The sequence below is a fragment of the Coffea arabica genome, chromosome 4c, assembly GCF_036785885.1.
Source record: "Coffea arabica cultivar ET-39 chromosome 4c, Coffea Arabica ET-39 HiFi, whole genome shotgun sequence".
In the NCBI taxonomy this organism is placed as follows: Eukaryota; Viridiplantae; Streptophyta; class Magnoliopsida; order Gentianales; family Rubiaceae; genus Coffea; species Coffea arabica.
In genome coordinates, this window is record NC_092316.1 from 9616717 (window position 1) to 9638478 (window position 21762).

The following is a 21762-nucleotide window of genomic DNA, read 5'->3' on the forward strand; positions in this document are numbered from 1 at the left end:
TTGGAGCCTACAGTTATTATGTTTTTTGTCTTTTGGATATACATTGATTCCCTATTGGGGATCATATGTCATTTGTACTGGTATCAAAAGATGGAAAAACGAAACTCAAGAAGAGAAAAGTGCTTTTTCACTGCAATAGAAGGGTAGACCCAATATCACAAGCCTCAAGAGTTAAAAGTGCAGATTGTTCTTTGCAACTTTCGGTCCACTTTGGCAATCTTTGGAATTACAAATACATGCTATTAATTCAACAACTTGAATGATTAAAATATTCGAATTTAGAGCATGGTTCAATCTTGCACCATTTTTTGGATTAATTTCAACTTTACACTACTCAATTACTCCTGAATTCTCACTTGTGTCTCTGAATATCACAGTGAAAGTTTACTCCCTAAAGCACTCCTACCTAAGTAAAATTTATTTCATGTTTGTTTTTAAGTATACCTATTTCACTTTGGTTTTTAAAGTTTAAAATTTGTTCACTTTCGATAACAATTTACTTAATTAAAAGATATTTGATACTTTAGAAACTAAAGCATCTCATTTTGAAATTCAAGAATCAAAATGAGAATTTAGATACAAGTTAAAAGCATAAAGCGGAATTTAACCTTTTTCACCATCTTCAAATTGTAACTCAATTTTATATCCCTTTTAACTTGTTTTATATCATCAACCAATTTGGCTCATAGTCTTTACACATATGCCTGATGACTCGATATCTACCTTTAATGTTGCTAGGCTTGCCTCGCCTCGAGGATACGAACGACCCGTCAGATTCGAACTGACATAGGTTCATCAGGCCAACACCTATCTTATACCAACAAGGGGTTGCTTTTAATCGCATTTTATATACTATTATCATTGGATAATTTTGGAAATGATAATATAGGCTCGAATCCTCATGGTTTGAATATCCAATGAATATCTATGAATACCTTTCTTAGTATCTAGTTTTAAATTAAATTTTAAAAAAATAATATATGAATTCAATGGTAATATAAATACAACCTAATTACTATTTTAAAACACAAAATCAACATTCAATAATTGTTGGGTAAAATAATTATGAATTAATAGAAAGGATGAAATATCATCAAGTAATTCTATTTGTTTGAAAGGAAAAAAATGCACTTTTTATTCCCAATGTTTAAGGTGTTAATCAATTTCGTCCATAAAGTTTCATACAAAACACATTTCATCATCATAATTTTGTAATTTTGACTAATTTTGTCCCTAGAGTTCATATAGAACACATTTCATCCTCATAGTTTTATAATTCCTACCAATTAAGGACAATTAAAGGATTGTTAATCAATTTAGACATAATATCATCGCATGTCCCATTAATAATTGTATTATTAATACTTAATTCAATTATTGATTAAATTATAGAAATAACAATAAGTGTTTTTTTGGATAGGAGACTATCACTTTTTTTCCTTTAAATTGTGATATGTTATATTTGAGACTAAATAAATAGATTGAAAGATAAATAGATGATTGAAAAACATAGATATAATGCAACAAAAAAAAATTTTGCAAATAAATGAAAATCCAAACCATTCATTCTTTTACATTAATATTTTTCTCCAAATAGTTATAATGGGTTTGTTTGATATTTTTCTTCAATTGGCTATTTTGGGATTTTTTCTTTCCCACTGGTTTCATTTTCTTTGGATCTTTTTGTTCGATTGTGATTAAGAAGAGAGTAACGGTAGTTAAAAATTTCTTAGTTTTTTTTTGTACTAAAATGAGAAAGTGAATTAAGAAAAGATTTTTGAGTTTTTTGTTGATCCATTTTTTTCATTTTACTAATGGGCACGCTGTGATCAAGTGGCACTATCCCATTAAAATTGCCAATCTACCAACTGTCCTCAATTAGCCAAATTTAGGAAATGATGAGGATGAAATGTGTTTGCATAAAACTTGAAGGATGAAATTAATCAAAATTATAAAATTATAAGGATGAAAGATGCTTTACATGAAACTTTAAGAATGAAATTGATTAACACCTTAAATATTAGGGATAAAAAATGTATTTTTTCCTTGTTTGAAAATTGTCTATACTTAAGGTTTCATATGCTTAAACTTCACTTACCCTCATTTTTTTTTAATTTAAAAATTTGTACAAATTACTTTGAACTTGACATGTCACGGACTTCTAGATAGAGAGGGGTGCCACGGAGAACACAATTTGGGAATCTTTTTTACACCTAAATTAATTATTGAAAGATGTTTTAAAAAAACTAGTAATTTTAAGTTGTTTTGAAATTTTTTATAAGTAATACAATATTATAAAACGTAAAACAATCTGGGTTTGGGGGCATATGTAGAATAGAAACTAGTAACCGTAGAAGAAATTATTTGCACTTTGGGGGCCTAAATAACAGTTTGGTCAGACATGGGGAGCTAAATTGATAATATCCCCATGTCCCCAATTTTCTGGCATTCCCTGTCATTAACTTGCTGCCTTAAACCCTAACTTCTAAAACCCCTTCCCAACGGACAACTACCCACCCCCCTCTTTCTCGCCGGTGGCCTCCGCCCCTGCCCTTCCACCGCAGCTCAGCCTCGCCCACCACCGGACACTGCTACTGAACTTCAACTTCTTCCATAATCGACTCTAGGAAGCAATCAGCACTAAGCTCTTCATAGCAAAGCTGAAGAATTCATCTTTATTCTAGTTGTCTAGTGAGTGCAATTCTTATTCTTTGACAATTTTTATGCATTTACACATTCGAATGTGTCCAAATATTTCTTTTTCGCAATTCAGAACGTAAATTGGGAGCCAAAATGGCAGCTTTATTAATAATAAATAGTAGTAGTGAGAAATGGCGGCAGCAACCCTCTTCAGTTCATGGCATTTTCTGCTAATGGTGTATTTTTATGTTAATTTCATGCTTTTGTAAAATTGAGCTGTGGAAAATAAGTTGGTTGGGGCTTTGCTGGATGAGCAAATTCGTGTTTCATTTATATATTGAGTTGCGTTTTTGGATATATCATACACTCCTGACTTGTTTCTTTCATTGCACAAGATCGAGCATTTAGGTCTCCTAGGATTATACAATGAATCTGTGGGATTGGTTTGTTCATTTTTTTTACATGTAAGCCCATTTGTGAACGTAGTATTTTAGTCAATTTTAAGGTTTAGTTATACAAATACTTGATTATCTGCTTCTTATTTGTCGGCATGTCAGTGTCTTTGTTGGTTTCCGGGCTAAATTTACACCTAGCCAGTAATGAATTAAGTTCCGTTTTTCATGGTATGATATGTTTCCTGGGTAATTTGCACAGTGAAAGATGGAGCAGAGATTAGCTAATACGTGGCGGATGACGGTGAATGAGAAGAAATTCATTGAGACTGCCTTGCATTCTGACCTTAGAATAGATGGTCGGCGGCCATTCGATTATAGAGAGCTTACGGTCAAGTTTGGTAGGTGAGAATCATTTAAAAAAGTGCAATATTAAGATTGAATGGGTGCCTTTTGCTCATTACTGCACATCATCCTGCATAATTCATAGAATAAGAACTCATGATGTTCTATTTCTTTCTAATGATTGGATTCAGCTGTTAGAATCAGTTGATTTTCCAACTTCTCACCCCTTACATTAAAGTCATTCATCTTCTATTGGTCCTCGAATTTTTTTATCTCCTCTTGAATCATCCTGCTGGCTTTGGATTGCTTCTGGTTTTAGCTATTTACCTTATTTGGTGGTTCGGACACATCAGAAGGTGAAGCAAAAGACACAGGATAAATGAAATGAGTGGGAGAAGTATCGTGACTTCCTTTAACTTCGCTCTTCCCTTTTATTTGTGTTGTACTTAAAGCTTTTCTGAGGATGATAGTGGAATAATTAAAATTGAAGTCACACTATGAACCATTTAATCGATTGAGTTCCAAAAGTATAATGGTTACTTCTTCCAAAGAAAACTAGAGTCTTTTTTGTGTTCCATAATACACCTGAGTGTTTTATCTTTGCTATGAGTAACAATGATGAAATGAACAAGCTTTGATCCAGACACTATTCCAACGTGTGCGTCCTTCTTTGTATTCTCTTTTCTGAGAAAAGATCATTGATGTTTTAGCCTTGGGGTCAAGCTAAATATGCAGAAAATGAAAGGAAAGGTGGTGATATGTAGTATTAGAACTTCCAACAATTTTCCTATCAGTATTGTTTTTCCTGTTGATTGTATAGTAAATTGTGCCAGTTTTCTGCATTTCAATTGGACTATAGAAGTATTATAAGTAACGATGCATTACCAGTTTTCATAATCTGTTTACCCAATTTGGTTAGTTTGTCTGGTATTCTACTACTTTTAGCATTTGATTGTGTAATATTTACAACACCTGATGCCGTGATAGAATTATAGGTTCTTTTATGTTCAATGATTGACTTATTTCCATATTTAAATGACATTTTTTTAAGGGCATAATGGTTTACAGATATATAAAATTTGGAGTTTTTGAGGTATTCGTACAAGTTTTTAAAACCTTATGAATATAAGTTTTGTGTTTTATCTACTATGTGTGGCGTATACTTGCCCTAACTTTTAATAGAATGTGTGAGAACAGATTGTTTTGACTCTGAAGTTTACCAAATGCAGAGAAGATGGCTCATCAGAGGTGCAGCTGGGCCTGACACATGTCATGGGATTCGTGAGTTCCCAACTGGTGCAACCTTATCGAGATAGGCCGAATGAAGGAACCCTTTCAGTCTACACAGAATTTTCACCCATGGCCGACCCTTCTTTTGAGGCGGGTCGTCCTACAGAATCTGCTGTAGAATTGGGGCGTGTGATAGACCGTGGATTGAGGTGAACTCTCCTTTCCTTTAATTGTCTAGTATCCCAAGGAGACTTGGTTCACTGAGAATTAATGATCTTTTTTGGCTAGGAAGTATCTGCTAAGCAGGTTTGTAGAAGCGTTGTGATATTGACTTGTAAATTGTGGAATATAATTCATCTCATGACTTGACAGTGGTGGAGAAACCAATTTTACCTCAATTAAGGAAAACTGTTAGAGAATAAATCATCTCTAATCATTTGCGTCAGCAAATATCAGATACCAAATGTTTTCTTGGTTTTCTAATATCTGTATCTAGCCTTGGTTTTCATTTTTCCAATCTGTAAATCTTAAGGTCATAAGTTGTGTTCACCTTGCAATTGAATGAGCATTTCAAGTGATATTGAAATTATAGAAATATTGAGACTTTTGAAATCTACTCCCCTTTTGAGTTCTTAAATGTCTTTATTATATGGATCAGAGCATTGTGCAAATTTAATATTTGATGTGGATTTCTTTATACTCAATTTTGTTTGAACGACATTGCAGAGAGAGCAGGGCTGTAGATACAGAATCACTGTGTGTTGTTTCTGGGAAGTTTGTATGGTCAATTCGTATCGATCTGCACATTTTAGACAATGGAGGGTAAGCTGTAAAGATATGCTATTCCAGTATGACAAAATAGTCCATCTCTTTCTATTGGAATTTCATTGGTCATTCATAACTTTTGGGTTTTCCTTTCTCGTGCAACAGAAATCTTGTTGATGCTGCCAATATTGCTGCTTTAGCTGCTCTCTTGACATTCCGGAGACCTGAATGTTCACTAGGAGGAGAAGATGGTCAGGAAGTCATAGTACATCCACCTGAGGTACAGCTATGTTTTTTCTTCCTTAATTTCCAATCTCCTTCTGATGTGATTGAATTGGATAATTAGCTAACAAGTGAAGTTTGTACTCTATCCCAGAAAGACTGTACCATGCTATAATTATTTTGACATTATGTGGTATCATCATGGAAAGTGGAAGTCTTGTTTGTGGTAGAGATTAATCATTTTTTATTCTTTTGTTGGAGATGAAGTTTAGGCTTGGCCTTGCTTTTTTATTATTACTTTTTATTTCCCTTCTTCCCCCCCTGTTTTTAGACACTGCATGATGTTAGTTTGCAAATGATGCAGATTAAGAAGTCTTGAACCTTTCAATTTCTTTGCACTATTCATATTCAAAGTGAAAACAGTACCAATTTAGTCTGTCACAAAAGTTTGCAAATGCACCGTTAGATTTCTGTTCCTTTTAAATTTTCTCAGATTTCTATTGCTCAAAAAAGCTTTATACTTTCAAATTGGTACAGAATGAGTTTTTCCTTGCTGTTTTTATATTTCTTATGAATGCACTTCATATATTTGCTTTCTATATTTTACTAGCAATTCGTTTGTAGGATTGTAGACTATGCTATAGTGTCTTGGTCATGCATCCAACTAGCATGCTAATGTTGAGCGGTCTTTTCTGTGCTACTTTGCTTTTCTTTTGGTCACTGATTCAGCTGGTCGAGTGTTGGAGATGTAAACCGATTTGCACCAACTATCATCTTGTCACAAAATGCTTTACTGCTGGAATAAAGATGCCATATTTATCTTCAAACTGTTGTACCGTGGTGTCTCATTGTGTCTCTTTGAACGGTTTAATTGTGATGTGCCTATATTCATGTCTACCAGATTTGGTCTGAACGTTAACCATTTGATGTTTGTTCAGATGCCATTATTTTTCCTGTGTTGTTCTGGGAAGTTGAGTGGCTTAACCAACCTTCTTGGGGATGTCGGTTTCTTTGCCACTTTTCTTTTTTCTTCTGATCAATCATTGTGTTTTCTAGCAGTGATAATCTTTTATTTGCTAATATAGACTAAAGTTTTTGGTGATTACATTGAATAGTTGCTAGGCAATGGACAAAATAATAAGTTCTTATTGTTGTGTGCATGTGCACTTGCTTCAATATAGAGCGTGGTACGCTTTGTACCAGTGAAGCTATATGATGGAACCTGTCAGAACTTCATATGTATATTGACGTCTTCTAGGATTGAACTGGTTCATCCCTTCATTGTTTTCTATTTCCCGTTGTTTGAGTTTATGCATGGATTCATTTTTAGAAGCTATATTTTGCCTGACGTGCTTGTACCCAATTTCACTCCCAATCATGGCGAACCACTCATTTTTCTGAGAGAAAGTGAAAGCAAGAGAGAAGCTTAGTTTCTGGCCTGGTCTGCCTGCCATTAGTTGCTGGTGCTTTGCAGATAGTTACTTTAGGTTTTTGTTGATGCTACACAAATATAGTGTCCCTATATTATTGAATCTGTTCTCCACCCCCAGGGCCCCTCTTCCCCCCTCACCCCCTCAAAAAAAAAACGTAGGTGCACATGCTTGGATCCTAATATTGTTTCTATTGTTGCTAAAATTATGAATTTAACTCAGCAGCCATTTGCTTAAGAATCTGTTGGAAAGATTAATTGGAAAGCTTTCTGATATAGTTCTTTAACTGGCTGAAATACATAAGAATAGCAGTTGCTTTATAAGTTCCATGAGATACTTGTAATCAGAAATCCAATGCAGTCAAAATGCAATCTGGGGTAGTGGTGTCCATTTTTCATGTCCTTTACTTTTCTCTTTGCTTTTATGCTATCAAGGTATGCTGATTTGGTTTCAATGGCTGAAAAGATGTCTGCCTTGCAAATTTTGACATGTAGACTGTGCTGCAGCTGCATTTCTGAGCATTTTCTAACCTATTGACTGCTGAGAAGGATAGAACATAGAAGAAGTTGGATAAACAAGCTATCTTCATTGAATCCCTTATTCTGTTACCGTTTGTAATGTGATTTTGCATTTTATATTTCTGTTTTTTCTTTTTCAAAAATATGTTGTCCTGAGGACTGGAAATCAGAAGCTTTCATAGTTAGAAATTCATGAAAAATGTGCTAGAGAAAAGCTCATACGTTACCTTCAAAATGAGCTCCTATTTCTTGTGCCTAGAGATTAAACTTCTGTTGTTTGAAATAGTATTATTCTCTGTTTGACAGGTAAGGGAGCCACTTCCTTTGATTATACATCATCTACCTATTGCAGTAACCTTTGCATTCATCGGTGATGAAAATACGGTGGTAGGAAAAATGAATACCTTATTGGTTTTATAAATGTTTTCCTTTTTAATGATTCTATTTTCCTATAAAGTTCATCTCTTGCTAATACATCAGATGCTGCTAGGTAATAGACCCCACACATTTTGAAGAGGGTGTTATGGGAGGAAGATTGACTGCTACGCTTAATGCTAATGGGGATGTATGTGCTATACAAAAGGCTGGGGGTGATGGTGTCATGCAGAGTGTCATCATGCAGTGCTTGCGCGTTGCTTCGGTGAAGGCAGCGGATATTACAGCAAAGATAAGGAAAGCTGTAAGATAGTCTTTCCCAAATTGTCTTGACCATGAAATTATACGACTTTCATCTATAGATACTTTTACAACTTTGCAAGGGCTGTGGGCTTATTTTTCTAGTAATTGTTGTCTGCTGTTTTCCAGTCCCCTTTTTCTCCTTGTTGCAATTAATTCTACTTCCAACTTTAACAGGAAAGAGGCACTTAGTTGCCTATATGGTTGGCTTTGTTTGAAGCTGTTATAATATGAGGATTTGATGTTATGAGCAGAGGAGAAATTTTAGCCACATTCATCCGCTTGTCTGCCTCATTCCTTTCTTTATATCCTCTCTCTCTCTCTCCTTTTGTTACTCAGCTGACTGCAACAAGTGTGTTATCATACGATGGTTTAGGCCTTGATCATGTTGTAGAAACTTCTTCATTTCTTGTTTATTGAGTTTTTTTCCTCCTTGCATAACACTTTCTCAGCTGTTGGTTTTCTTTTTTCCCCCTCTTTTTGTCCTGCAGCCATTATTAACTTCCCATTTTATTTGTAATGTAGTATTTGATACCCTTCTGTGATTGGGAATTTATATCACCACTTTCTGAAGCATCTTTTTGCTAATATTTTTTTGTTCTTTGTGTGTTATGTGGCTTTGGGTGTATGTAGTTGTAGTCTACCATGGTGCATTGTTTCTTTTTGCTAGATATGTCCCTAAATTGTTTGGTAGCTATGGATTATTGTGATTATGACCTGTGCCTTTGAGCATGAGAAGGTGTTTTTCTTGCAACCTAATTTTGACTTCCTCTGCAGGTTGACTCATATAACACGGAAAGAGCACTAAGCAAGATCAGGCGGCAGCCTGCTAGTGTGGCTGTACAAGTTACTGAACCTAATCAGATAGAAGTTAAGGAGTTCTTAAGCAAACATAAGGAGAAATTGATGTTGAAGTCAGAAGAGGGTGGTGCAAGTCACAGTGATGACATGGAAATTGAAGCCCAATCATCTGAACAAGATAAAAGTAGAAGGAAAGATAGCACCTCAAAGAGTTTTGTCGGTGGTCCCTTGAGTTGGTAAACAGTTAACCATCCACACTTCATAAGTTCTGTACATTGGTTTCGTTAGGAAATTGTCTCTTAAAGTATTTCTTTCTAGACATCACTTGAACTTGCAAATGAATGTAGAGTGGGATACATTGACATCCATATGTAAGCTATGGTTTTAGTATAGTTACTCTTGTATCAAGTTTGATTGTGAGCGCAGGCATTATCAATCAGGCCATGTTGTGGCTGCAAAAACCATGTTGTTTCCGGAGGGAATTTGTTGTAAATATCGGAATGATCTGGAGAATTCTTGCTATTTTAAAAATTATTTCCTATTCTTGATGTTGACCCTAAAGTTTTGGCCCTGTGCATGTTTTCTCATTCATACTTCAAATGTTTCCTCACTGGCTAAAGCTGTGTGTCTGTATTTACAGAAGTGTCTGCGAGACTTCTCTAACAATTGGTTTCTTCTTTTTGATTCCTGCAGGGATCCCTACTCAAAAGGTGTAGATTTTGAGGAATTGCAAGCCTCTATTGCTTCACGTGGTACTTGTATCTTTTCTTAGTACTGATTGAACTCTTTTATTGGTGGATGAGCACCCCTAATCATTGTGTGTCATAACAAGTCTCAGCACATCAAAAGCTCCAAAATAGGGGAGTTTGATGTGCATTATACGACTAGACAGATAAATTGCACCAAAAGATCTCATGAAACCTTCAACATCTGCAGGAACCTTTATAGTTCAGCAGAAGCATGTATTAGTCACTTAGCCACCTTCTTTTTTGTCAACTAGGACTAGCTCATATCATTTAACATGATACTCTACTGCTGTGACTAATGAGGATCATCGTAAAATTTACTAGATCTTCAACACATGGACAGAAAGGAATACTTAAAACCCTTCCTTGTGAGAAAGCAATAGCCTTCCTACTGAGAAAGCAGAAGAAAGTCCTAATATTATGCCACTGTATGCATACTAAAATTCATTTCATGTAACAACACTTGGAATGGTTAAACATCATTAGCAAAATTTGAGCTGAGCATCTGCCATTTCAATTCACAATGAAATTCCATTCCTTTGTTTTGTTAGATCTGTTAATGGCTTTCTTCTCTTGAACTGAACACCAAACCTACCACAAAGAACCTATTGTCAGGGCCTGATAATCTTCACAGTACAGCATAAGTTTTTCAACTCGGCCATTATCATATTGTTTCAAAAATTGAATTAAAGGGAGAAAAAAAAATGGGGTTAAGGAAGAGATCAATTGAGATATAGTATCTGCACATACTTCTCGTGTTGAGGTTGTAAGAAGTGGGGAAGCTTCTGTATTGTAACTGAACTGAGGTTGAGGAAATTGCTTGTTTTTTATAAGACTGCAGGCAATGGTGCTTCAGGATCCTGCAGCTGTGTTGCATTTGGTGTTCCTTATGCTTAACAGCTAAATGGTTGAGACTGTTATATTAATGTAGCTTATCTGATGCACAGTGAAGGTGGCACCTGTAGAGAAGCTAGAGAAATCAAGGTCTGATGAGCCATACAAAGGAGAATCACCTAAATTACTTGCTGACAGCAGTACCTCCCTTTTGTCAGATGAAAAGGCTGCAACTGGACTACAAATAGAAAAAGAGAAGACTTTGAAAGATGCTGTGAAGCCTAAGCACAAGAGAAAAAAGAAGGCATCAACGAACACAGATGCAAGTTGGCTTCATCTAGATTATGAACGCTTATAGAAAGGAATATCAGCAGCTTGAACAATTGTTTTCTGCTACTTCTCGAAGTCATTGGAGGAACAACATGACTTTCAGCTGTCAGTATGAAAATGGATACTCAAAGATACTGCGTGATGCTCCTGGTTGGTTGAATGTAATTGAAGCACCAAGGAGTTGTCCATTCTGCCAATTCTCGCACATGGCTTTAGCTTTGTACTCCAACTCGGATGTTCATTTAACCAAGTTGGTGGACTTATTGTAAAGATCTCCAATGATTCTGCAGCTGGAGTTGCTGGGTGACATATTTTGCTCAACAGTTTACTAATCCTTGTGGCATTGTAGATGATGTTGGGAAACAGAGGTCAAACATTAATCCTTGTTCTTGGTTCCTCTCTGTCTAGATTGATATGAGTAGAATTTGTAGCCAGAGAGCAGAAAAGCATGAATTTTGTATTCTTTTGAAGTGATGACCATCATTTTCTTTGTTGGCTATATTAGTATCGCATGCTTGGTTCATTTCCTGATTGCTGGTGCTGTTTCTTGCTGTTGCTTCTCGTGACCAAGGTGAATTTTCTTTTTGATTCGATGTAATGCACAAATGTGTTTTTACAATTGCTGGACGTCTAATTTCAGTATTAATTTGGTTGCGAAATTGCAACCAAACTTAGATCAGGACTAGAGTTTTCAAGAGTTTTTTCCTTTTGTTTTTATTCTTTTTTAAGAAATAAGATAACTTTTTTATCCCTCATCTTCTTGTTTCCCAATGTTAAAAAAAAAACCAAGTTATTTGATAATGTTCTGAACAATTACCAATTGTTCAAGCATAATTGGGAACTTTTCTTCCAATTTTCTTCGAAGGTATTTTTTTGAAATTTGCTTTTGCAACCTTTGAAGTTTTGCAAGATGGGCTTCTGAAAATCTATAGAAGATAATAGGTTTAGAGCTTTTAAGAAAAATAAAAATCTACCAAAATGAGAAAATTAAACTTTTTTTTTTTTTATCATCTTTGGATACGAAGAGGAAAGTTGCATAAAAACTTTGTCCCTGAAATAGGGAACCCAAGAAACTCTTCAAGACTACAACACCCTACATGTGTGGTTAAGCTTCCTTGGCAGTGGCCTAAGAAAACCGTTATGTTCCAACCAACCAACCAGCCAAAGGGAATCTAAAAAGTTCCGTACAAAGAAGAACAAGACTCAAGATTTCAATGGCGGCAACTGCTACAATCTCTCATTCTTCCTTAATCACTCTCTACTCTAACAGCCAACTTAACACATCTTCAGTCTTGAAGAACACATTCTTGTCATCTACATCACTAGTCTATTCTTCTTCAAGTACAATAAGCATTAATAGTTGTAACACAAAAATTTGTGGTGGTGTTACTTTGAAAAGCAGAAATGGAAGAGGTGGGATTAGAGGTGGGCGGTTGGTTTGCTTGGCTGCTTCATCTTCATCTGCACCTTCAGTTAATCTTCCCAAAGCACTGATGTTTGATTGTGATGGGGTGCTTGTTGACACTGAGAAAGATGGCCACAGGATTTCTTTCAATGACACCTTTGCTGAAGTAAAATTCCCTTTTCTCTCCTTTCGTGTATAGATATTCAGTATGATATTATACTTTTTTTTTTTAAGTTACAAATGGTAACCATTCACTCAGATGTTCAGTTTTTTTTTTTTTTTTGGGTCAAGTCCTATATAAGAACTTTTCTTGATTTTTTTTTTCTTTTCTGAATTTTAGATATCTGATGTTAAACTTAAGTGGCTTTGGGCAAATTCTATCTTGGGGGATTCTCAATCTGTTTACTTTGAATGAACAGAAAGAATTAGGTGTAACCTGGGATGTGGACTTGTACGGTGAATTGCTCAAAATTGGGGGTGGAAAAGAAAGGTAAGATAATTATCTTTTTTGGCTCAATTTATGAGTGACTCTAGTGTATATTTGCTGAATGGACTGAATTTTGGATTAGAATCTTTTTTGGGTTGATTGTGTTTTATTAGGATGACTGCCTATTTTAACAAAGTGGGTTGGCCAGAAAAGGCACCAAAGAGTGAAGAAGAAAGAAAAGACTTCATAGCCTCACTTCATAAGCGAAAAACAGAGTTGTTCATGGCACTTATTGAGAAAAAATTGCTACCTCTTCGGCCTGGTGTAGCGAAGTAAGTCACTATTATTTGATTGTCCTTTTGTCATACCATTTGCACTTTTATACGCAATGTTTTGATAGCAGCTTGGAAGTGGTCTGATGGGTTCAGCAAGATACTGAGTTCCTTTGTGCACTTTGAAAACTTGTAATTTACAAAAAACATGAATGTCTTAGTGCACGTACCGAAAGTGAATAGTGGGGTAAATTAAGCTTCTCAATCCTGGAATCCAATCATTAGCTTAAATCAAGAAATGCGATCTATATTTGATCATAATGTACTAGCAGCTGCAATGACATTTGATCTCTTTGAATGTTAAGTCAAGCTAGACAGATAAGGAAGAAATGACGTATCATATCTTGGACATGATCTTCTGCATTAGAATTTCTTCTTTACATTCATAATTACGTTATGATCAAATTGTGAATATGGAAAAGTCCTCCGCATGGTTTCCCTGGATTCTCTACCATTGGTGTGTGTTCAATTAGTTTAACAGTCTTGTGAAAAGCTAACAACAAAATGCAGCTTACTCCATCTAGATATATCAAATTCAGAGCATGGAAATGCTGTTGATAATACGGTTGTTCTTACAACTTTATTTGGATGATTATGTTGACTTCAAGAAACAATTTGAAGGTGAAGAATGGCTTGGCGAACATTTTTATTCTGGTTCTTAGTCAAACATGGATAAAGAGATAATTGTATTTTTAGCATTGATGAGGTGATTATGCTTTGTTAGATAACTTGTCTGAAGAACTTAAGGCCATTAGGCCAGATTTCAGGATTCCGGTAGTCATAGAAGTAGTGGTTAGACAGTAGTTAGAGGATCAATGTACATATACTAAGAGACAAATTTGGCAGAAGCAGGAGGCTCTTAATTGAAGCGGCAGGGTGTAGAGGCCGAGTAGAGGAGTGCCTACGATGTGTACATGCGAGAGTTTTAGAAGGGGAAAGAACTCTAATAAAATTAGTGGTTTTTTAGTTGCATTTATGGTTCTACTCACCGACACTTTTGGCAGAAAATATGGTATCAGTTTCTTACTTCTGATTTCATGAGGATAAATGAAACATATGTTTGGCTATGCAGGTTGCGTGAAAATTCATAGAATAGGAGGTAATTAACTTGTTATTCCTGGAGAGAGTTGCAGATCTTATACACAAGGAACTAGTTTTTGACTAACTCCATTAGGGAAAAGTTCATTAGTTTGTTGAAAGTAGTTTCTATTTGGAGTACCCGCGGTTGTTCCATGTCACGGATATGAGAATAACATGACTACTGATTTGGGCCTTCGATGCCCAGTCTACAATCACCATCCCCCCTGCTAGAATTTCACTATTTAATTTTTTACAGGTTGATTGATCAGGCTTTGGACAATGGAGTCAAAGTTGCTGTCTGCAGCACATCTAATGAGAAGGCGGTAAGCTTCATCAGGTCTCACAGTTTGATTAATGTTGGATGTTCTTCCAATTTTGAGAACTTTACGTTATAAGATATAGGTTTATGCTTGTTTGTTTAAACAAAAAAAAAAAACACTTAAAGTGTCTTTCTATCTTTATGTTTTACTTTTATCTGTCTTCAGGACCCGTCTCTTGGACAACTTATGTTAAATCAAAAGATAAAAAACCTAGCACTTTAATTTGATCGATTATGTTCATGATGCATGCTTCTTTTTTTATCCCTATTGATTATCAGTATAGTTCTCTTGATTGCTTTGAATATTTTGGAAGTTAAAAGTCTGTAATTCTGCTTAAGGTTGTTGAGCTTGCTCATTGAAACACTACTATGTTTATGCTACTATATAAGGGAGCGATGGAAAGTAGACCACGTGTACATGTTGATTAAACATTTATGTGATTTCATGTCACTGCTATAGTTTCTTTCTTGTTAGGACCCAAGCGTTGATGAAACATTGAAATGAAATTATGTGATTTCAGGTCACTGCTATAGTTTCATTCTTGTTAGGACCCAAGCGTTGATGAAACATTGAAATGAAATTATGTGATTTCAGGTCACTGCTATAGTTTCATTCTTGTTAGGACCCAAGCGAGCAGAGCAAATCCAGATATATGCCGGAGATGTTGTTCCGCGCAAGAAACCTGATCCAGTGATTTGCTGTTCCTTTTGCTCTTACTTTCTACTAAGATGGCTGGTGATGAATTAAAAATTCCTTATACTTCTTTACAAAAAGCCTTAAAAATTTGGAAGTGGGGCAGTTATAGCTACAAAGCAGCTGCTTGGATTTTCTCAAGTGAAGTGAAAAGAATGATATACCTTTGTTTTGCTTCCTGCAAGCATGACACTAAGATTTTCCTGAGAAAATATTAAACCATATGGCGCTTTGATGATCACGATTGCAATTTGATTTTCTGGAGAACAATGAGGATAAAGATGTTAATATTGGTGCTCTGTTGTTCTTTCTTTTCAGGCCATTTATCTGTTAGCTTCCAGCACTCTGGGTGTTGACCCTTCAAGGTATTGCATATGCAATAGAGTATGATGGCATGGATGACCTAGCTGAATGTGAAGATCCTGAGATTCAAACTTGTTGAACAAAGCTTAAATGTGCTTTTAATTGGTGACGGGCTTTACTTTTAATTGTCGGAACGATGACTTGCTTCTCATTGTTTACAGTTGCGTTGTGATAGAAGACAGTGCCATAGGTCTTGCTGCTGCAAAAGCTGCTGGGATGAAGTGTATTGTAACAAAGAGCGGGTAAGTCTGATATCTTATGAACAACAAATAGCTCGTCATAGGATTGAAAATCTCTCTTTTGGCAGTTAAGGGCAAGAGAACATTGCCATGTATATATCAGTAGCTTGATGTTGATCTCAATATGAATGCATTTGCCGGAGCGCCTATTACACCAATGCACCCTTATAGAAGAAATTTCAATGTTTACGCTGCTAATAATTTATTGTTTGTTCAGAAATAAACGAAATTTTCAACTCTCAAGGTTAATGCTTTGAGAATGTAAGCCATGGGAAGAGAAGGGTTGTCATTTATCCCAAGCAATAGAAGGAAAGAACAGAAAGAAAAAGTTTCTCAAAACAATATGACTTATTTGCAATGCAAGAAGGAAATAGGTAGTAAAGTCCTTACAGTCTAGGACAAATAAAAAAATAATGGCTTTGGTCTATCTTATTTCCTGTTGTATAAGTACTTATTAAGCCCGTGAGGCGGTCTGGCTAACGCTTGAAGAAAGCATCAAGAGACTGGTTTTTACTTGTATCTTTCAAGTGCTCTAAGGTAATGATCTTAGACCCCTGCAGCAGCAGTCCCAAAATTACTTGCTGTTTTATTTGGGAAGGTCGTTTTATTTAAGTTGTCAGCTATAAAATATGATGCATGATCTTGTAAGGCAATTTTGCTCCTATCTGGTTTTTATCTAGGAGCAACACTTGATTACCTATCAACTCGCCTATCAATGTGATCAGTCTCAAACTTTATAACTTCACAACAATGGACAGGCAGAATCATATTATTAGTATCTTTGAAGTCTCAGTGATCTAACTTTTCATGGCATGAATGATCCTGAGTTGGTCGTTTCTTCATTCTTTGATCTGATAAACGAATATCAATAATTTGATCAATCTTTCCTTTGTGCAGGTACACAGCTGAGGAGGATTTCTTAAATGCTGATGCAGTTTTTGATTGCATTGGAGATCCTCCAGAAGAAAGATTTGACTTATCATTTTGTGGAAGCCTTCTGGAGAAACAATATGTTAGTTAGAATCATTTTGTTAAATGAGATCAACTTCAGCATACCACCATTGTATGTTATATAACTTCCCTGGACAAATCCAGCTGGAATCCAGAAATTCAACTGAGTCTTCCTTGAAATTTTCTAAAACTTTCACAATTAAGAACTAGTGATCTTGACTCCAAAATCCAAATTAGAAATGGGAATAAACTGTTGCAAGTCCTTAAAGGCATCAACATTTTTCACCAAAACCATTCATGATCACCATAGTCTGAAATGGCAGATTGACATCATTTAACAAATGTTATCTTTAATGTTTTACTTATCATCCTATGATGAATAGAATGGAATGAATTGGACCAAGAAAAAGATTAATCTCTTTCAATTCTGACTCCACTGTAAAGATGTAGATAATTTCATTCCACAGATGCTAAACTTAAGCGTCCTAGGATTGTACCTCTAAATTATGGTTATTTCTTCTAATGCAGCAAATGCTATTTTTGGAGGTGTTTGTGAAAAATTTTACTATAACGGCTCATGTGAAAAACTTTTACTGTAGATGGTTAAGTGTTTTTTGGAATTTTTTTTGAAGGTATTTTTGAGAATTACTTTGGAATATTTTTCGGATTAGAAATTTTTGAGATATTTTTTAAAAAAGGAACACCGCCTACCACCACCCTTGATCACCACAATGAGGGTGGGTACCTGTGAGAAAAGAATGATGCAGGATTGGGGTGGGGCCAGGTCCCATCCCTCGCCCTGCTCTCCGCCTATATTTTGATATATATATATATATATGTATATAATATGTGTATGTTTTTATATGTGTAATATGAAGTAAATACTATGTTATTGTTATTATATAAACATATTGTATGAAATAAGTAACATATTATGTTGTTATGATACAATAATGTAATATTTTGATTAAAAACTTCAAAATAATTATTAATAAAACTATTATTATATTTATATAAATTAAAAAGTTAAATCAAATAATAATAATAATGAGAGTAGGGCGATTCAAGGCACCCGTGGGTGTAGTGGGGCAGGGCGGGGGTTGGGGGACAAAGCAAGTGGGTGCACGGCTGCACGCATCTGAAAACCGTCTGTTGACATTTAATGATGGCAGTGGGTGGAAGAAGAAAATATGGTAGAATTTATTTTGTTAAATTTTTAAAATTTTTGTAAGTTGTATTTGAGATTGTGTCTGCTTTGGAGTTTTATTGTGAACTCCACAAACAAACTTATATATATATATATATATATATATATATATATATATATATATATATATATATATATGTTTTAGTTAAAGAAAAAAAATGGCAATCCATTCAGAGTCAAAACTTTTAGCTGTGGCAATTTCCCTATTTGAAGACCATGTAAGTCCATTTTAAAATGATATGATTTTTTTTTACTCAACTTGTTTTTTATTTTTATTTTTACCAAAGTACCTTGATATGCACAAAAGATTGTCCTAACTCTGGAATATATTTGCCCAAACAAAAAGAGAAAGAATTAAACTAATGACTAACGTTTAAGGATGAGGCGCATTAATAATGAACTCGGCAAGCTCAAAATCCATCTAATTGTGTCTAGAAATTTTGGACATTGAAGAGGTGATTTTTGGCGGGTAATTAGTCCAGCCGAAATCAGCTCTCTTGTTAAGGTGGTGAGGTGAACTCGCTTATCTCACATCGGGTGGAATGAAGTGAGGTTGCACGGTCAAAGTGGATGGCGGGGCTTTTCCCCTGGGATCACTCCGACGATCAAGTTAGTATGAGAACGAGAATAATAAGAGTATGAGTGAGTGAACAGTATGCTTACTTGCGGGAGGTATGCGAGGGGTATTTATAGGTCAGGAGGGAATGCTAGGACGGAGGGCTGATGCTGGTGGGACCCACTCTCTGGCATTACGGCTCTGTCCCCTGTCAGGAGGCCTGACCCTAACACTGCAGCCTTCTGGGTATGATGACGGCGAGTATTGTGCAGGTGCCATTAAGTGCCTCCAGTGCTTTTCAGATAAAGCACTGGTCCTGAGTGGTGTCAGGTGGCTTGACATCATCAGCGTGCAACTGAGGTGAAGGTGTCGAGGTCACCTACACGGTAGACTCGGGATCCGGCCGAGTTCAGGGGTTATGCCCAAGACAGATGAGCTCTAAGGAGGGACGAGGTGAGTTCACCCCGGACACGCGGGCGGCCGAGGTAAGCATCATCAATAAACCCCCCAAGTCTCAGGAGCTCCGGGCCAGGGAGGTACCGAGGCTTCCTCGTGCCGAGGTCATGAAGAGTCGGGGTCCCGAAACTGCTCCGGAAGATGCGGGGACGTGACACGTGGGCGAGTCAATTGACAGGACGTGGGGGACAGTTGACACGCAACCGTCACGTCGTGAAGTAGTGGAACGTTTCGCGCTGATGGGGTGTCAGTCGAAAGGACGGGTCATTAATGAAGAGAGAGAGAGGTGTGGCGTTTTGAATTCGAAGGTGGCTGCCTCTTCGCATTCTTGCCGCCTCTTCGATTTTCCTCGGACCCTTATAAATAGGGGGTCTTTTTCACCGGATGGCCCATCACTTTCTTTCTCTGCCAGCGACTTGCAAAATTTTACGAGTGTTGCCGAGGTCAGTCTATTAGCCGAGATCACAGCCGAGGTCATCAACTTCGTCCAGTTCCGTAGACAATAGTAAGTATCCCTTTTTCTTTCTTATCTCGTCTTTCACTCATGGCCAAAACAGCTAAGACCCACAAAGAAACCGTGACACCGAGCTACCAGACCGAGGTGAGGCCGGATCCTGAGGAAGAAGCGACGACGTCCAACTCTGATGGGTCGACGCCGAGTTCTGAAGAAGGATCAACCGAGGTGAGAGCCGACGAGGCGGGCTCGGAGCTGGAGTCATCCGAGATGAGCAAGGGTGGCTCCGAGGTGGTCTATAATGAGAAACTCGGCGTTGAGGTACCACGCGACGAAGGCGTGGAGGAGCCAGTAGCTCCAATAGATGCAGCCAACATCGACTTCGGCAAGATGCTGAAGTTCAGAAGTCGAATAGGACGAGACAGGGCCGGAAAGGTGTTAAGTAAGTACCCTAACACCTTTTCGGCCGCATTATGTGATTAGACCGCCCGGGCCGGATGACTCAGCCAAGAAGCCCCCCATGGGCATGGTGGCCATCTACGTCCAACAGCTAGAGGCCGGGCTGAGGATGCCGACGTCGAGGTTCCTCAGGGATTTGCTTCGTCACTTCCGCGTGAGGATCACCCAACTCATCCCGAACGCGGTCCGCATTATCATAGGGTTCGAGATGCTGTGCCGACATCAGGAGGTGACTCCCTCTGTCGACCTCTTCCGCCGATGTTATACCCTCAAGGCGCACGGTACGGATAAAGGATGATTTTATGTTTGCAATCGGAACAATGCCATCCCGAAGTTGGTGATTGGTGCTCCCAACTCGATCAAGAATTGGAAGCGTGACTTCTTCTTTGTATCCGGAGTGGACTTCCCCAGAGGTTTTTGGTGGAGGCCAATTAAAGCGAAGGCCGACCCCTCCGTAGGGGATGCCGAGGAGGAGGCCTTCCAGAAGTTGATGGGGTCGGGACTTCGGCTGTTCAGTCTAAACTACCCCGAAGCCGTGCTAGTTGATGGGGGAATTAGCCGAGCTTTGCTCCATCCTGACAAGACTCCCTTCACTTCCACTAAACTTGAGATACCTTGTAATTTTCTTTCATAGCTTTGCTTTCACTTCAACTAAGGCATATGATAATATTTGTTTCCTGTGCAGTGACTAAGCTATCTGACATCGTCGTATCGGGCTCGTCCGAAGTGGCCAAGAGGCAGAAGAGGAAGAGCACCGATGAGACATCAGCACTTCCGCCGCAGAAGAAGAAGTCCCAAGGACAGACTGCCAAGACCTCGGCGGCTAAAAGCACTCCCACCAAGGTTGGCCAGAGCAGCTTGGCCACCGCGGCTACTAGGTCCACCTCGTCTGTGCCAGAGGGGGTGCCCCTTGGAGTCGTCACGGCACTCCCCCCTCCTCATGGCCGAGGCAAGCAGTTGAAACCCCCGATAAATGCAGTCTCGGGGACCTCGCTATGGAATCGTTTCCATAGCCCCCCGGTGTTTCCCGAGGAGGAGAAGACGCACCCCGGTGAGCATTGGTGTCCGAACTGGAAAATTTCGGTCAACGACAGGTGCCAGCATTCTCGGGTTGCCCAAGAGCTAGTAATGCACTCCCCCTTACCAAGGGATTTGGAGTTTATGAAGAAGCTGTCCCCGGCTGAGATGGTCCAAAGCCTCATGGTGTCCACAGCTTCCACCTCGGCCTTTGTTGGCGAGATGACACACTGGTACTGTACTCTGGTCGAGGAGCAGGATACCGGCAAGTTGCAGAATCAGATCTCCAAGTTGGAGAAAAAACTGGCGGTGTCCGAGTCTGAGAAGGTCGAGCTTGAAAGACGGCTTAAGGAGGCCGAGGTGAAGGATGAGGAGGCCGTGGCTACCATCAACAGTCTCAAATCGGCCCTCGAGGAAGAGCAGAAGAGGGGGGACGTAGTGAAGAAGTCACATGAGCAAGCTCTCGAGGGTGCTGGAGCCTCGGCCGTGGACGCTTTTCGGAAGTCCGAGACTTTCATCAGGGACCTCGGCCAACTGCTCACGCCGAACTTTATGTTTGGCTTCACATCAGCCATAGACGAGGCCGCAGCTCACATCTCCTCCGAAGCCTTGGAGTCTTTGAAAAATCATGCCAGCTACAATGAGGACTCCAAGAAGTTATGCGACCGGATGGCCGAGGGCATCCAAGCTGGAAGGAACCTGGCTGAGGTCCAGGACGAGTTCAACAAATGGCTGTCCGAACTCGACGAAGTGCTCGAGGAGGGCGAGGAGGAGGACACTGAGGGAGATCTCGACGCAAAGGTGGGCGAAGTGCCTGGAGGAGATGAGCCTCACCCCGGCGGGGAAGAGACCGGCGAGAAGGCTGCCCAGGAGGG

General features: G+C 38.2%; 2 protein-coding genes across 8 annotated transcripts; both read left to right on the forward strand.

Annotated features, from left to right (window-relative positions):
• The first annotated feature begins 2434 nt into the window (after positions 1-2434).
• Positions 2435-12499, forward strand: LOC140003930 (exosome complex component RRP45A-like). Of its 6 annotated transcripts, XR_011813019.1 has the most exons (12): positions 2436-2691; positions 3295-3437; positions 4607-4816; positions 5334-5429; positions 5538-5652; positions 7849-7929; positions 8033-8221; positions 8995-9254; positions 9712-9770; positions 10712-11296; positions 11434-11499; positions 12331-12499. XR_011813019.1 is itself a non-coding variant. In XM_072045962.1 (10 exons), the coding sequence occupies exons 2-10, from the start codon at positions 3301-3303 to the stop codon at positions 10752-10754; spliced, it is 1185 nt and encodes a 394-aa protein (XP_071902063.1). In that variant the 5' UTR covers positions 2435-2691; positions 3295-3300; the 3' UTR covers positions 10755-10959. The 6 variants fall into 6 exon arrangements, 5 of the variants coding, with proteins under 5 accessions (XP_071902063.1, XP_071902060.1, XP_071902061.1 ...); XM_072045962.1 differs by lacking the exons at positions 11434-11499; positions 12331-12499 and having other exon boundaries at positions 2435-2691; positions 10717-10959; XM_072045958.1 differs by lacking the exon at positions 12331-12499 and having other exon boundaries at positions 10712-11451.
• Positions 11983-16918, forward strand: LOC113740421 (CBBY-like protein). 2 transcript variants are annotated; one of them, XM_072045963.1, is made up of 8 exons: positions 11983-12499; positions 12753-12823; positions 12934-13092; positions 14429-14495; positions 15087-15227; positions 15504-15550; positions 15710-15790; positions 16685-16918. In XM_072045963.1, exons 1-8 carry the CDS (start codon positions 12143-12145, stop codon positions 16806-16808), a joined length of 1047 nt encoding a protein of 348 aa, XP_071902064.1. In that variant the 5' UTR covers positions 11983-12142; the 3' UTR covers positions 16809-16918. The 2 variants fall into 2 exon arrangements, with proteins under 2 accessions (XP_071902064.1, XP_027123849.2); XM_027268048.2 differs by having other exon boundaries at positions 11986-12499; positions 15087-15182.
• Positions 16919-21762: the final 4844 nt, after the last annotated feature.

Excerpts from the sequence above, each read along its gene's own strand:
- LOC140003930 (XM_072045958.1), top strand. The coding sequence starts at position 3,301 with ATGGAGCAGAGATTAGCTAATACGTGGCGGATGACGGTGAATGAGAAG. Across the intron at positions 8,222-8,994 it reads CAGCAAAGATAAGGAAAGCT|GTTGACTCATATAACACGGA; the intron begins GTAAGATAGTCT and ends CTTCCTCTGCAG. Across the intron at positions 9,255-9,711 it reads GTCGGTGGTCCCTTGAGTTG|GGATCCCTACTCAAAAGGTG; the intron begins GTAAACAGTTAA and ends TGATTCCTGCAG.
- LOC113740421 (XM_072045963.1), top strand. The coding sequence starts at position 12,143 with ATGGCGGCAACTGCTACAATCTCTCATTCTTCCTTAATCACTCTCTAC. Across the intron at positions 12,500-12,752 it reads TCAATGACACCTTTGCTGAA|AAAGAATTAGGTGTAACCTG; the intron begins GTAAAATTCCCT and ends TTGAATGAACAG. Across the intron at positions 15,551-15,709 it reads CTGGGTGTTGACCCTTCAAG|TTGCGTTGTGATAGAAGACA; the intron begins GTATTGCATATG and ends CATTGTTTACAG.